The sequence below is a fragment of the Mobula hypostoma genome, chromosome 19 (genome assembly GCF_963921235.1).
Source record: "Mobula hypostoma chromosome 19, sMobHyp1.1, whole genome shotgun sequence".
In the NCBI taxonomy this organism is placed as follows: Eukaryota; Metazoa; Chordata; class Chondrichthyes; order Myliobatiformes; family Myliobatidae; genus Mobula; species Mobula hypostoma.
In genome coordinates, this window is record NC_086115.1 from 21,782,413 (window position 1) to 21,796,223 (window position 13,811).

At 39.8% G+C, this 13,811-nt stretch overlaps 1 protein-coding gene across 2 annotated transcripts in view; it reads left to right on the plus strand.

Annotated features, from left to right (window-relative positions):
* Positions 1 to 13,811, plus strand: part of herc4 (HECT and RLD domain containing E3 ubiquitin protein ligase 4) — a 118,459-nt gene that overhangs the window by 14,659 nt on the left and 89,989 nt on the right. The window contains exons 4-8 of one of the 2 annotated variants that reach the window (XM_063071529.1): positions 2,094 to 2,170; positions 4,151 to 4,372; positions 5,029 to 5,120; positions 7,984 to 8,114; positions 9,899 to 10,074. In XM_063071529.1, coding sequence (XP_062927599.1) covers positions 2,094 to 2,170; positions 4,151 to 4,372; positions 5,029 to 5,120; positions 7,984 to 8,114; positions 9,899 to 10,074 — 698 coding nt within the window. The remainder of the gene's footprint in view (positions 1 to 2,093; positions 2,171 to 4,150; positions 4,373 to 5,028; positions 5,121 to 7,983; positions 8,115 to 9,898; positions 10,075 to 13,811) is intronic. The other variant, XM_063071530.1, reaches the window with a different exon arrangement.

The following is a 13,811-nucleotide window of genomic DNA, read 5'->3' on the forward strand; positions in this document are numbered from 1 at the left end:
AAATATCAAAAAAACTATGAAGAGCAGTAAACAGTTAAAAAAAAATCAATATTTGGTGTGATCACCCTTGCCTTTGAAACTGCATCAATCCTGTACACAGTTGTGCAGTTTTACGAGTAAATTGGCAGGTAGATTGTTCCAGGCATCTTGGAGAATCTGATACAGTTCCTTTACAGATTTTGGCTGTCTCGCTTGTTCCTGTCTCTCCAGGTAATCCCAGACAGCCTCGGGGCTCTGTGGAGGCCATCATCTGTTGCAGAGCTTCTTCATGTTCTTTTCATAGAAGTTAGTTCTTTTACAATCCTGGTCATGTGTTTGGGGTCCTTATCCTGCTGCGAATGAAGTTCGGATTGAAAAGACATCTCCCTGATGGTATTGTGTGATTGAGAATTTGCTTGTACTTCTCAGCATTGAAGATTCCATTAATTTTGACCAGATCACCAGTTCCATTAGCAGAAATGCAGCCCCAAACCTGCAGGGAGCCTCTGCATGCTTCACTGTTCGCTGCAGACACTCTTCCATGTAACGCTCTCCAGCTCTTTTATGGACAAACTGCCTCCTGTCTGAACCAAAATTTTCAAATTTTGACTCATCAGTCCAGAGCACTTGCTGCCATTGGTCAGCACCCCAGTTCTTGTGTGTTTGTGCATAGGTGAGTCTCTTGGCTTTGTTTCCATTTTGGAGAAGTGGTTTTTTGGCAGCAACTCAAGATCACTTCTGACCATGGATGGGTGTACTTTGTTCCAGTGGTTTCTGTGAGTTTAGAGGTGATGTGATTTAGAAAGGGCATCAGTTTGGTGCATCTCTCGTCAGCTGTACTCAGTTTCCTAGTCCTCAACCTTGCCCATTTCTTTGTGCTTCTTCAGAAAAGCTTGGACAGCACATCTTGAAACTCCTGTCTGCCTTGAAATTTCTGCTTGGGAGAGACCTTGCTGACTCAGGGTGACCGCTTTGTGTCTTGTTGCTGTCCTCACTTTTGCCATGGTATAAGAATTAATGATCTGAAGGTTAAACTGTCACATATGCCACACCCTTGCATTTCAGTTTGGTCGTCCTTAGCCTAGTTTGACTTTTCTATACCTGTTTCTGTTTCAGTTAATCAGTTTACTTCATTCAACTCATTATGTCACAGATCATAAGCACCTGTATGTTATTTTTGTTTAATTGTGCACTGGACTATATACCTACAAAGTAATCAAATTTTTTTTATTGAAAAGTGGTGTATTAATATGTTACTTTCTTTTGATGAAATACAAAAAATTCTCTAACCTTTTTTTGGAAAATTAATGTTTGGAAACCTAAAGTTTGCTCTTTTCTACTGATACACTAATGCAAAAGATTAAACATTAAAAACAAAAAATCTAGCGTGCCTTAAGGCTTTTGCAGTTTTGTGTGTGTGTGTGTGTGCGCGCGCATGCGCGCGCACTCGCTCACTCACTCCTTAAAAAAAAATTAAGCATTTGACCCCTTCAGCTGTTTTTCATTCCTTTAAAGTTAGTCATTTTGAAGTATTAGTTTGAATGGAGTCAGGTTAAAAGATACTTGATGCTATTCTACAGCCTAATTGTTAACCACTGCTAGTTTGTTACTCATTATCAAATCTTATCCCTTTGGTTCTAAAGAATATCACTCCAGAAAAGTGCCCTAAGTGTAAGATGGAGATTCATTGCTTCCACTGCTATGCTTATTATTTTAACTTTATTCTTCTCTAACTTCCATCCCTGATCTCTGAATAACATATTTCTTTTATTTCCTACACCAGCTCCCCATTAAGTACTGTATAACAAATCTGTAGCTAGAATTTTGTAATCTTTACTATTCTGTATTTTTAGTTATATCTCCTTTATTTGCACTGCTCTAATTATTTTGTAGCATTTGTTATGATTATTGCCACTCCGCTCTTCCAACTATTTTGCCATTATTTATCTCCTGATTATGCTTGGCCATGTATTTCGACTGAGTATTTGTTTTTAAATCCTTTGCTTTATTTATTTCACAAGCTTTTATGAGCATAATGTTGTGAGCAACTGCTCCCAGCCACGGTGTCCTGAATAGCTCGAGCTTTAACATTTATATTAGTCTTTTTCCTTTAGGACTTTAAAGGCTTTGGTAGAAGTACAGATAGTACAAGTGGCCTGTGGTTATCATCATTCTCTTGCTTTATCGAAAGGTAAGGAAAGATTTTGGCAGTGCATATTCGTCAGTTTTATTTGCCAGTTAGTCCAAGTCACATCAATTAACTGCCTACCTCTGTGCTAAATGTAGCTGAGAAATAAATATTCTGTTTACTTGCTTCCATCAAAATTAAAATATGTGGATCATTACCTCCATTTGTCAATTTGTCCTTTTCTCTGCAATATCATCTGCTTGGTTTTCATGGAGTTTGGAACACATTCTATTTCTATAGTATGGCGAAAGGAAGTAATAGAATAAGTCATGAAAATCTGGTAAAGAGGACAGGTTCATGGTAAATGAAGAGGTACTTACAACTTGAGTCTTTGTTGTAGCATTTGAGTATATGAGAAAAATGTTATTTATTATTAAATAGTAACTGGCATTAATATTTGTGCAGTATCCTATCCGGATGTATCACAGCTTCATGTGGCAACTTCTCTGCCCAAGATCGCAAGAAATTGCAGAGTTATGAAACCAGCCCAAATCAGCCTCCTCCATTGACTCTGTCTACACTTCCAGCTGTCTTGAGAAAGAAGCTAACAAACTCAAGGACCCTTCCTAATTATATCATTCTCTCTTCTCCCCTCTTTGAGTAGAAGATAGAGAAGCTTGAAAGCACATACCACCAAGCTGAAGGACAGCTTCTGTCCTGCTATCAGACTCTTTATTAGTCTTCTCATGCACTGAAAGATAAACTTTTGATCTCATTGTGGTGGCTTTTGTATTTCATTTGCCTACCTGCATTGCACTTTCTCTCTGACTGTTGCACTTTATTCAGTGTTCTATTTTCCTTTTAACTATCTCAGTGTACTTATGACCTGCATTGTTTTTTTTAGATAATGAGAACACTCAGTCCTCTTTTATTGTCATTTAGAAATGCATACCTGCATTAAGAAATGATACAGTGTTTCTCCGGCGTGATATCACAGAAAACAAGACAGACCAAAGGCTAACACTGACAAAACCACATAATTATAACATATAGTTACAGCAGTGCAAAGCAATACCATAATTTGATGAAGAACAGTCCATAGGCACAGTAAAAAAAAAAGTCTCAACGTCCCCGAGTCGATCGACTCCCAATAGCAGGTGGCAAAAGGGAGAATCTCCCTGCCATAAACCTCCAGGCACCATCAACTTGCCGATAACTTGGAAGCAGCCGACCCTGAGTCCATCCGTCCTAAAACTCCGAGCTTCAGAGCAGCCTCTCCGATACAGCCTCCGGAGCGCCATCCTCTGCCGAGCGCCTTCAACCTCTCCCCGGCCGCTGAAACACGCAAAGCCAAGGATTTCGAGGCCTTCAGCTCCAGAGGTTCCGGTTACCACACAGTAGCAGCGGTAGCAAAGCAGACATTTCAGAAGTTTTCCAGATGTTCCGCTATGCACTCACGTCTGTCTCCATCAAATCAGAATTGTGCATGGTCCCCTACTTGACAGATAAGAGATAGTCATCACTGGAGATGCCGTGCGCGCTGCCATCGCGCCGCCATCTTCTCTCCAAATCAATGCTTTTCAGTGTATTTGGTGTATGTGAAAGTAATAAACCAATACAGTATATATTAAGTAAAAGTATATAGTGTTAATAAGTGGTACTGTTTTTTTAATTTGTGTATTACTGCTCTTAACCAAAAATTCTCGTAATGAGCATACACTGTTTATTAATTCAGATGCCACTGTGAATGCTGTTTTAGTTAATGACAAAGGGAAATTAGTTCTGTTACTTGGTGATACTCTTTCCAAAAAGCAAAATCTTTGTGTTGAAAACTTGATGTCTGGCACATGGTTGCTAGTTTCTACATGTTAAATTACAGATAACTACTCGTTTGTAAGACATCACAACCAGACCTTTCTCAATACTGTTCGATATATTTTAAATGCATGCCACTATTACTATATTGTTTAAATGCACGTTGTGGAAAGTAACTAATATAATGCATTATATTTTCTTAGTTTATTTTGTTCTTAATTCTTTCAGGAAGTCAAGTTTTCTCATGGGGACAGAATAAGAATGGGCAGCTGGGATTAGGTCGAGATATTGGAAAGCAACCATCGCCGCAGCCAGTTAGATCTTTAAATGGTGTTCCTTTTGTTCAGCTTGCAGCAGGTGGAGCGCACAGTTTTGCACTCTCAATCTCAGGGGCTATTTTTGGTTGGGGATCCAACAAATTTGGCCAACTTGGCCTGAATGATGAAATTGGTGAGTGTTATGAAATTTAGCGGTGATAAAGTAAGAAGCCAACAAATAATTGTTATGGAACATTTGCTACAATTTAATGAAAAATGACTAAAGGGAAGGCTAACCAGATCTTGTTTTGGACTTTAATTGTCAAATTTTCTCTTAAATATGTTAGTAATATGTACATTTTACATGCAGCACTAATCTTCTTACTTGAAGGGAAACAATTAGTGTCTCTACAGTGTTGTTTTTATAATTAACTGTATTGTTATCTACTGGAACCAGCTGGCTTCTCTTATCTAAAAATTTCAGATATGCAGTTTATTATTCATGTTATTATTTACTAGACTTATGAACTTGTTTAATTATCAAAATTAAAAGTTTGATGTCTCAGTTGATGACAGAAATTCAAAAGATTAGACCCTGATATATTGGTATGTTGGGGGGAGGGGGGTAGAGTTAGATGTGATGCATTTTAATTGACTAGATTTCAAACTAAAAAGAAATTGTTCAGCAAAACTAGGATCAGCTACATTTCATGGAAAAGCCAATTCTCAAGTGTGTTTGGAGCTTTTATATATTTACAGATTTTCAATTTAAATTTTGAAATCAAAGTTCCTAGCAACAGAACCCTCCTTTTTGTTCAAACCTCTTTATTGGAAATATTTTAATCCCAGACAGATATGTTCCTGCCCGGCTTAAATCCCTACGAACACAAAAGATTGTCTACATTTGCTGTGGTGAAGATCACACTGCTGCTCTTACAAAGGTAGTAACTGTATTTTTAATTTACATAGTGGAGGGGTTTAAGAAAGGAGGAAGGCAGCAGAAAGGAAATTATAGACCAGTTAGCCTGACCTCAGTGTTTGGGAGGATGTTGGAGTCAATTGTTAAGGATAAGGTGATGGAGTATTTGGTGACACAGGACAAGATAGTACAAAGTCAATATGGTTTCCTTCAGGGGAAAATCCTGCCTGACAAACCTGTTGGAATTCTTTGAGGAGATTACAAATAGGATAGATAAAGGGGATGCTGTGCATGTTGTATATTTAGGTTTCAGAAGGCCTTTGACAAGGTGCCGCACATGAGGCTGCTTACCAAGTTAAGAGCCCATGGTATTACAGGAAAGTTACTAACGTGGTTAGAGCATTGGCTGATTGATAGGAGGCAGTGAGTGGGAATAAAAGGATCCTTTTCTGGTTGGCTGCCATTGACTAGTTGGGACCACTTTTTATGCTGTATATACATGATTTAGTTGATGGAATAGATGGCTTTGTAATTTACAGATAATACAAAAATTGGTGGCGGGGCACTTAGTGCTGAGGAAACAGATAGGATGCAGAAGGACTTGGACAAATTAGGAGAATGGGCAAGAAAGTCGCAAGTGAAATACAATGTTGGAAAATGCATGGCCATGCACTTTGGTAGTAGAAATAAATGTGCAGACTATTTTCTAAACAGGGAGAAAATCCAGGAATCTGAGAAGCAGAGGGACTTGGGAGTCCTTGTGCAGAACACCCTGAAGGTTAACTTGCAAGTTGAGTCGGTGGTGAAGAAAGCAAGTGCCATGTTACCATTCATTTTAAGAGGTCTAAAATACAAGAACAAGATGTGATACTGAGGCTTTATAAGGCACTAGTGAGGCCTCGCCTTGAGTATTTTGAACAGTTCTGGGCCCCTCATCTTAGAAAAGATGTGCTGGCATTGGACAGAGTTCAGTGGAGGCTCATAAGGATGATTCTAGGAATTAAAGATTTATCATACGAGGAACGTTTGATGGCTCTGGATCTATTCCCGCTGGAGTTCAGAAGGATGGTTGGGGGGATCTCATTGAAACCTTTTGAATGTTGAAAGGCCTGGACAGAGTAGATGTGGAGAGGATTTTTCCAGTGGTGGGAGAGTCTAAGACAAGAGGTCATAGCCTCAGGATAGAGGGGCGCCCTTTCAAAACAGAGATGTGGAGAAATTTCTTTAGCCAAAGGGTGGTGAATTTGTGGAATTTGTTACCACGTGCAGCTGTGCAGGCCAGGTCATTGAGTGTATTTAAGGCAGAGATTGATGGGTTCTTGATTGGACATGGCATCAAAGGTTACAGGGAGAAGGCCAGGAACTGGGGTTGAGGAGGAGATTTTTAAAATAAAAGGATCAGCCATGATTGAATGGTGGAGCAGATTTGATAGGCCAAATGGCCTAATTCTGCTCCTGTGTCTTATGGTCTTGTGGTTTTCAGTTGTATCAACAGAATGGATAGTGACTTGTGTAACATGAGTTTTCTGTTTCATAGCCCAATTGCTAAATTTGCCATTATGTCTCCAACAAATTATCAAAACACATTTCCCATTTTCCAGCAACATGGGAAATGCTTATCAGAAAAAATGGAGACTATGGAACCTGTATATATTTTTTAAAAAGTAGCTTACAAACTTTATATTGGTTGCTATCTCATCATGGAGTCTTGAAGAGCAATGCAGCATGGAAACAAGCCTGTGACCACCTCATCCATGCTTGCTGTGATGTCTCCTTGAGCTAGTCCCATTTGTCAGCATTTGGTCCATACATCTCCAAATCTTTCTGATCCATATATCTTTTACACCTTCTAGTTATACTCGCCTCCCTAACAATTCAGAATAGACCACTTAGGAGAATTTCTTTTCCATAGCCATGATATTCTTAGATGGCTGTCAGTTTGGAGTTCTATACTTCAGTGGTGTGGTTGTTCAGTTTATTCAGAATTGGGTTTAATGTCACTGGCACTTGTTCACATGTTGTGAAATTTGTTCTCATAATTTAAACAACGTGTGTGTGTGTGTGTGTGTGTGTGTGTGTGTGTGTGTGTGTGTGTGTGTGTGTATGTATGTGGTAGTATTCATGGGTTCATTGTCCATTTAGAAACCTGATGGCAGAGGGGAAAAGATGCTCCTGAAACATTGAGTGTGTGTCTTCAGACTCCTCCTATACCTCCTCCTTGATGGTAGCAATGAGAAGAGGGTATGTCCTGAGTGATGGGGTCCTCAATGATGGATGTCTTTTTGAGGCCTCACCTTTTGAAGGTGTCCTTGATGCTGGGGAGGCTAATGCCCCTGACGGAGCTGGCTGAGTCCACAACTTCAGCTTTTTCTGATCCTGTGCAGTAGTCTCTTCATACCAGATGATGATGTAACTAGTTGGAATGCTCTTCATGGTATACCTGTTGTAATTTGCAAGAGTCTTTGGTGACATGCCAAGTCTCCTCAAACTCTAATGAAGTACAGCCTTTGTTGTGCCGCTTTTGTAATTGCATCAATATGTTGGACCCTGAATAGATCTTTAGAATGTTGACACCTTGGAGCTTTGTGAAACTGTTAATCTTTTCCACTGCTGGTCCCTTGATGAGGACTGGTGTGTGTTCCCCTGACTTCCCCTTCCTGGAGACCACAATCAATTCCTTGGTCTTACTGACATTCAAGATGGAATTACATTGTTTGAAATATTGTGGGAGTGGGGAGAACACTGAAACTGTATTGATATTCCTCTTATTCTGAGAGAACTCTTGCTATATTGTAGTACAGATTTGATGCACCATGTGCCCTACTGTTTCTGAATATTGCGTACCATTTTCAAAAAATAGTTAAAACTTGTGCATTCCTCTGCAGGAAGGTGGAGTGTTTACATTTGGTGCTGGAGGCTATGGCCAATTGGGGCACAACAGCACAAACCATGAAATAAACCCAAGGAAAGTCTTTGAATTGATGGGATATGTAATTACACAAATTGCCTGTGGAAGGTTTGTATTCTCTTTGTTAAAAATACAAAATATTAGAGCTGTCATTGATACTTGTTTAACACGTTACTATGTATATAATTCTTGAACATTGTATTTGCTCACATAGCATCAAACTGTTTCTCCACTATATTGAGTGTCTGTTGACTTTTCCTCTCCCATGCCTGGTCACAATCAGTGGAAAAATATGTTTCTTTTGAGGAAGGCTAATTTCAGTAGGAGAAAGTAGGTTTGCTAAGCTGGACCTCATTTTCAGTGATGTGCCAGAATTTCCTTATTGTTTCACTGGAGCAGATTTTCCTATAACTTTTATATGTAGCCTTGGATGTAACAATTCAGTGCTCACAGTTCCCAGTGATAAAATTTACCAAGTTTACCTCATTGTGCTATTGCTCATTATGACTCATCGTAAAATTTTTCAGCCTACCTATTCAATGTAGCTACTTCCATAATCAAAATAAATGCCTTCTTCCTTATTTCAGTTTATTTATAATTCTAACTCCAATTTCTTGAATTCTACTTTCTACTTTTGATATATGGACAGTAACAGAAATGCTGTAAATACAGAAGAGGCAGAATTCCAGAGAGAGAAGCATAGTTAATGTTCCGGGTCAAGGGCTTTGCATTGGAATGGGAGAAAGCTAGCAATGAACCAACATCACAGAGAAAGGGAGAAAGGCAAAGACAAAAAATGAAAAGGTTTATAATAGGATAGAAACCTGGAGAGACTGAACGACACACATCTTTTGTTGAGATAATCAAAGGGAGAGTAATAAAGGAGAGTGAAAGAAGAGAAAGTGAAAGTCCGTAGGAAGTGTAAATTGTGTTTACTTTTTGTGATCTGAACATGGTTAGCAAGGCCACGCTTTACTGTGCTTAGGATGGAGGTGAGCTGGTTTTTTTTAAGTAAAAGCTTTCGGACAGTGTTGTTTGATAGGGCATTCCAGAAATTAGACTTGGTGATGATGGTAAAATGGTGATTCAATTTCTCAATCAACAACAAATTTCAGGACCTACATCAGTCAGAATATACCTGATTCTGAACCTGCAGGATATGATATTTCCACATACCTGCTGCCCTTGTTTTACTTAGTTTGTGAGCTCACAGGAATGGGAGGTGCTGTTGGAGTAGCTATGATTAACCACAGTGCATTCTGTAGACAGTATACCCTCAATGGCCACTTTTATTATGTACACCTACTCGTCAATTAGAATATCTAATCAGCCAATCATGTGGCGATGACAGTGCATAAAATTCATGCAGATATGGTCAACAGGTTCATTTGTTCTTCAGACTAAATGTCAGAATGGGGATGAAATGTGATCTAAGTGATTTTGACCATGGTGTTAGACAGGGTGGTTTGAGTATCTCAAAAACTGCTGATCTCAGAAGATTTTCACACTAGTCTCTAGTTTACAGAGAATGGTGAGACAAACAAAAAATGTCCAATGAGCAGCAGTTTTGTGGGTGAAAATGCCTTGTTAATGAAAGAGGTCAGCGAAGGATGACCTGTTTAAAGCCTTCAGGAAGGTGGCAGTAACACGTTATGACAGTGGTGTGCAGAAGAGCGTATCTGAAGGCACAACTTGTTGAACCTTGAATTGGATGGGCTACTGCAGCAGAAGACCATGAACATTAATGCATCTGAGTTGTCTAGTCTGACAGGTGGGATACCAGTCAAATGAGCTGCTTTGTTCTTAGTATTATCCAGTTGTGTATTTTTAGCACTGCATTCCTTCAGGCAAGTGAAAAGTAATTCGTCATGCTATTGATTTATGTTTTATAGATGGGGGAAATGGCTCTGGTGTCAGAAGATGAGTCATTGGTTCAAAACACCCAACCCCAGGCATGCTCTTGTAGCAACAGTATTAATGTGCTGGTCCATTTGCGTTTCTGGTCAGGCTGACCTGCAGGATATTGAGGATGGGGACTCTGGGATGGTAATGGCATTGAATATCCAGGGTAGGTGTTAAGACTCTCTCTATTTGAAGATGCCCATTGTAGGGCTGTTTTATGGTAGAAGTGTTACCTGCCAATTACAGCTCAGCCCATGAATGTCTTTTAGGTCTCACTGCAGGCAGATATGGGCTGGTTTATCTGATGAAGCAGCTGAGAATGGAGTTTAATCTGAGTAGTCATTAGCAGACTTTCTCTTGTGGAAGGATGGTCACAGATTCAAACAGCTGAAGAGTCCTAGAGCCCTACTGCACTGAAACAGACCCTCTGGCCTACCTTGTCCATGCTGACCTGATCTTCTGCCTCGTCCTGTCAGACTGTGACTGTCCAAACTCCTCATATCCATGTACCTATTCAGGTTCCTCAATTTATAACTAAATCTGCTTTTACCATTTCTACTGGCAGTTCATTCCACCATCATACCACCCTTTAAGTGAAGTTCCCCCTCAAATATTTTCCCTTTCATGCTAAACCTGTGACATCTGGTTCCTGGCTCACCCAACCTGAGGGGAGAGGGGCTTGTGTTCACCTTATCTATACACCTCAGTTTTGTACACCTAAGATTTCCTCTCATTCTTCTGTACTTTAGTGAACAAAGCCCTAAAATGTTCAACCTTTTCCAATAATTCAGGTTCTCAAGTCCCACCAACATCATCCTTGCAAATTTTCTCTTTACTAATTTTTCAAGCTTATTTATTTTTTCCGTAGGTAGATGATCAGAACTGCACACAGTACTCCAAATTGGGACTCGCCAGCATCTTGTACTACTTCGACATAACATTCTAACCCCTGTACTCAGTGCCCTGATTTATGAAGGCCGATGTGCCACAAAGTCTCTTTATCTACCTGTGATGCCACATTCAAGGCTCTATGGACCTGTATTCCCAGGTCCCTTTTTTCTATGGCATATGTCAGAGCCATAAGACCATGAGATATATGTGCAGAATTAGGCCATTTGGCCTATTGACATTGCTCTGCCATTTCTTCAGGGCTGATCCATTTTCCCTCAGCTCCAACCTCCTCCCTTCTCTCCATATCCTTTCATGCCCTGGCTAATCAAGAATCTATCAACCTCTGCCTTAAATATACCCAGTCTTGAACCCCTCATACTTCTGAATTCCAGTGAGTGGCAGCCCAGAAGCATCAAATGCTCCTTACTCCTTTCAATCCTGGAATAACTTTCATAAACCTCCTTTGAACCCTCCCCAATATCAACACATTGTTTCTTAGATAAGGGGCCAAAACTGCTCAAAATAATCCAAGTGATGCCTCCCCAGTGCTTTGTAAAGCCTCAACATTATATCCTAGCTTTTATATTCTAGTCCTCTTGAAATGAATGCTAACATCGCATTGCCTTTCTCACCACTGACTCAACCTGCAAATTAAGCTTTGTGAAATCCTGCACAAGAATTCCCAATTCCCTTTGCACTTTTCTCTCCATTTAGAAAATAGTTACACTTTTGTTTCTTATACCAAAGTACATGACCATACACCTCCTGACACTGTATTCCCTCTGGTACTACATTGCCCATTCTACTAATGTAAGTCCTTCTGTAGCCTCTCTGCTCTGTCTCTCCACCTATCTTTATATCATCCACAAACTTGGCTACCAAATTCCATCATCCTAATCATTGGCATATAATGTAAAAAGAAGTGGTCCCAGCACAAATCCCTGTGGAACGCTACGAGTCCCCAACAGCCAACCAGAAAAGGCTCCTTTTATGCCTGTTCTTTGCCTCCTGCCAATCAGCCAGTCCTCTAATCATGCTAGTATTTTTCTTGAAATGCCATTTGGCTCTTAAGCCTCGTGTGGCACCTTGTCAAAGGCCTTCTGAAAATCTAAGTATACAACATCCATCAATTCTTCATTGTCTATCCTGCTTGTTATTCTTCAAAGAATTACAACAGATTTGTCAGACAAGATTTTCCCTTAAGGAAATCATGCTGACTACGGCCTATTTTATCATGTGCCTCCAAAACCACATTCTTATCAATCAACTCCCAACATCTTCCAACTACTAAGGCCTATAGTTTTCTTTCTTCTGCCTTGCTCCCTTCTTGAACAGTGGACTGACATATGCAATTTTCCAGTCCTCCGGAACTATGTCAGAATCCATTGATTCTTGAAAGATCATTGTTAATGCCTCCACAATCCCTTCAGCCACCTCCTTCTGAACCCTGGGTGTATACAGTCTGGTCCAGGTGATTTATTTACCTTACAACCTTTCAATTTGCTTAGCAGCTTCTCCCTACTAATGGAAACTTCACAGATTTCTGCCCCCAGCAATCTCGAACTTCTGGCATACTGCTTGTGTCTTTGACAGTGAAGACTGATCCAAAATACTTATTCAGTTCTTCTATCATTCTTTGTCCCCCATTACTATCTCTCCAGCATCATTTTCCAGTTGTGCAATATCTGCTCACGTCTCTCTTTTACACTTTATATATCTGAAGAAACTCTTGGTATGCTTTTAATATTATTGGCTAGCTTACCTTTGTCTTCCATCTTTTTCTCCTTTATGACTTTTTTTAGTTGCCTTCTTTTGGTTTATAAAAGCTTCCCAGTTCTCTAACTTCCCACTAACTCTGCTTTCTCTGCTTCTTGAGCCAAAGCATTAGCTACCCACTTAAAACTGCCTGGCCACAATGGCCCCTCTGCTTGACCCTAACTTTAAATTACTGATGCCAATTAACTAATTAACCAATCAATTTTCAATGGACAATTTACAAATTTGCCTCTTCTAGGCTCCTGCTAGCTAAAACCACAGAGAAAGTCTGAGACTCACCTCTTCTTAAAAACTCCTGTATTTGCTCTAAGTCCCGGCTCCTGCAGTGGTGTCAAACAACTGCGATAATTGATCGCCAACAACCTAGTTGTATAACAGAGCTGCTGTCTGTGGAACTTGCATGTTCTCTCTAAGGTCACTGTTTCCTATAGGTATTCTGGTTTCTTCTTGCATCTCAAAAATATACAATTTAGCACTGTAAATTGCCCCGACAATGTAGATGAATGGGAGAATGAGGGTGAGTTGTTGAGAATGTAGGAACTGTAAAATAGATTGGGGTAAGGTTACTGTGAAAATGGATGCTTGATAGTCAGTGCAAACTCAGTAAGCAGAAAGACTTGTCCCTTGTGCTATATCATTCTTTCTCAATTACCTCTTTTATATGAAGTGTGACTAAATTCGTTGATAGGTGCCAGCATTGCAACTATATTGGAACAATTTGTTAAGAATGAAGATAGTTCTGGAGCATGCATGTTTTCTGGTTCCTTACCCTTTGTTGTCTAAGAATTTTTTGATTATAATGTGCAGCTGAGGAATGACGATCACTGATAATCGGGAAGAACTTCCCTCGCTCATGTTTAACTTGATACCATGAGACTTGAGGGGAGTGGAGGTCAGGTGTCAATATTGACTCCAAAGGCTACCACCTCCTGCTTATATTACTACTGCTGCTTCCTCTGGTTAATCAATCCTACTGTCCAGACAGTACGTACCAGGAATTTTGATCGAGGATTCTGTGTGAAGTATTATGTCAAACTGCTGCTTAATAAATCAGTGAGCATGTCTTTATGTATATACCTGTCCCTTGATGTAGTGAAGAGGACTTGACAGGATGACTGGGCTAAAAGTGACTTTTCCAAATCATAATTTGGTGTCCAGGTCAATACGCACTGGCCCATCTACTTTATTTCTTTCTTTCTTTGCAGCAATAATAGCAGAGCAGTTTCCTAGACATTT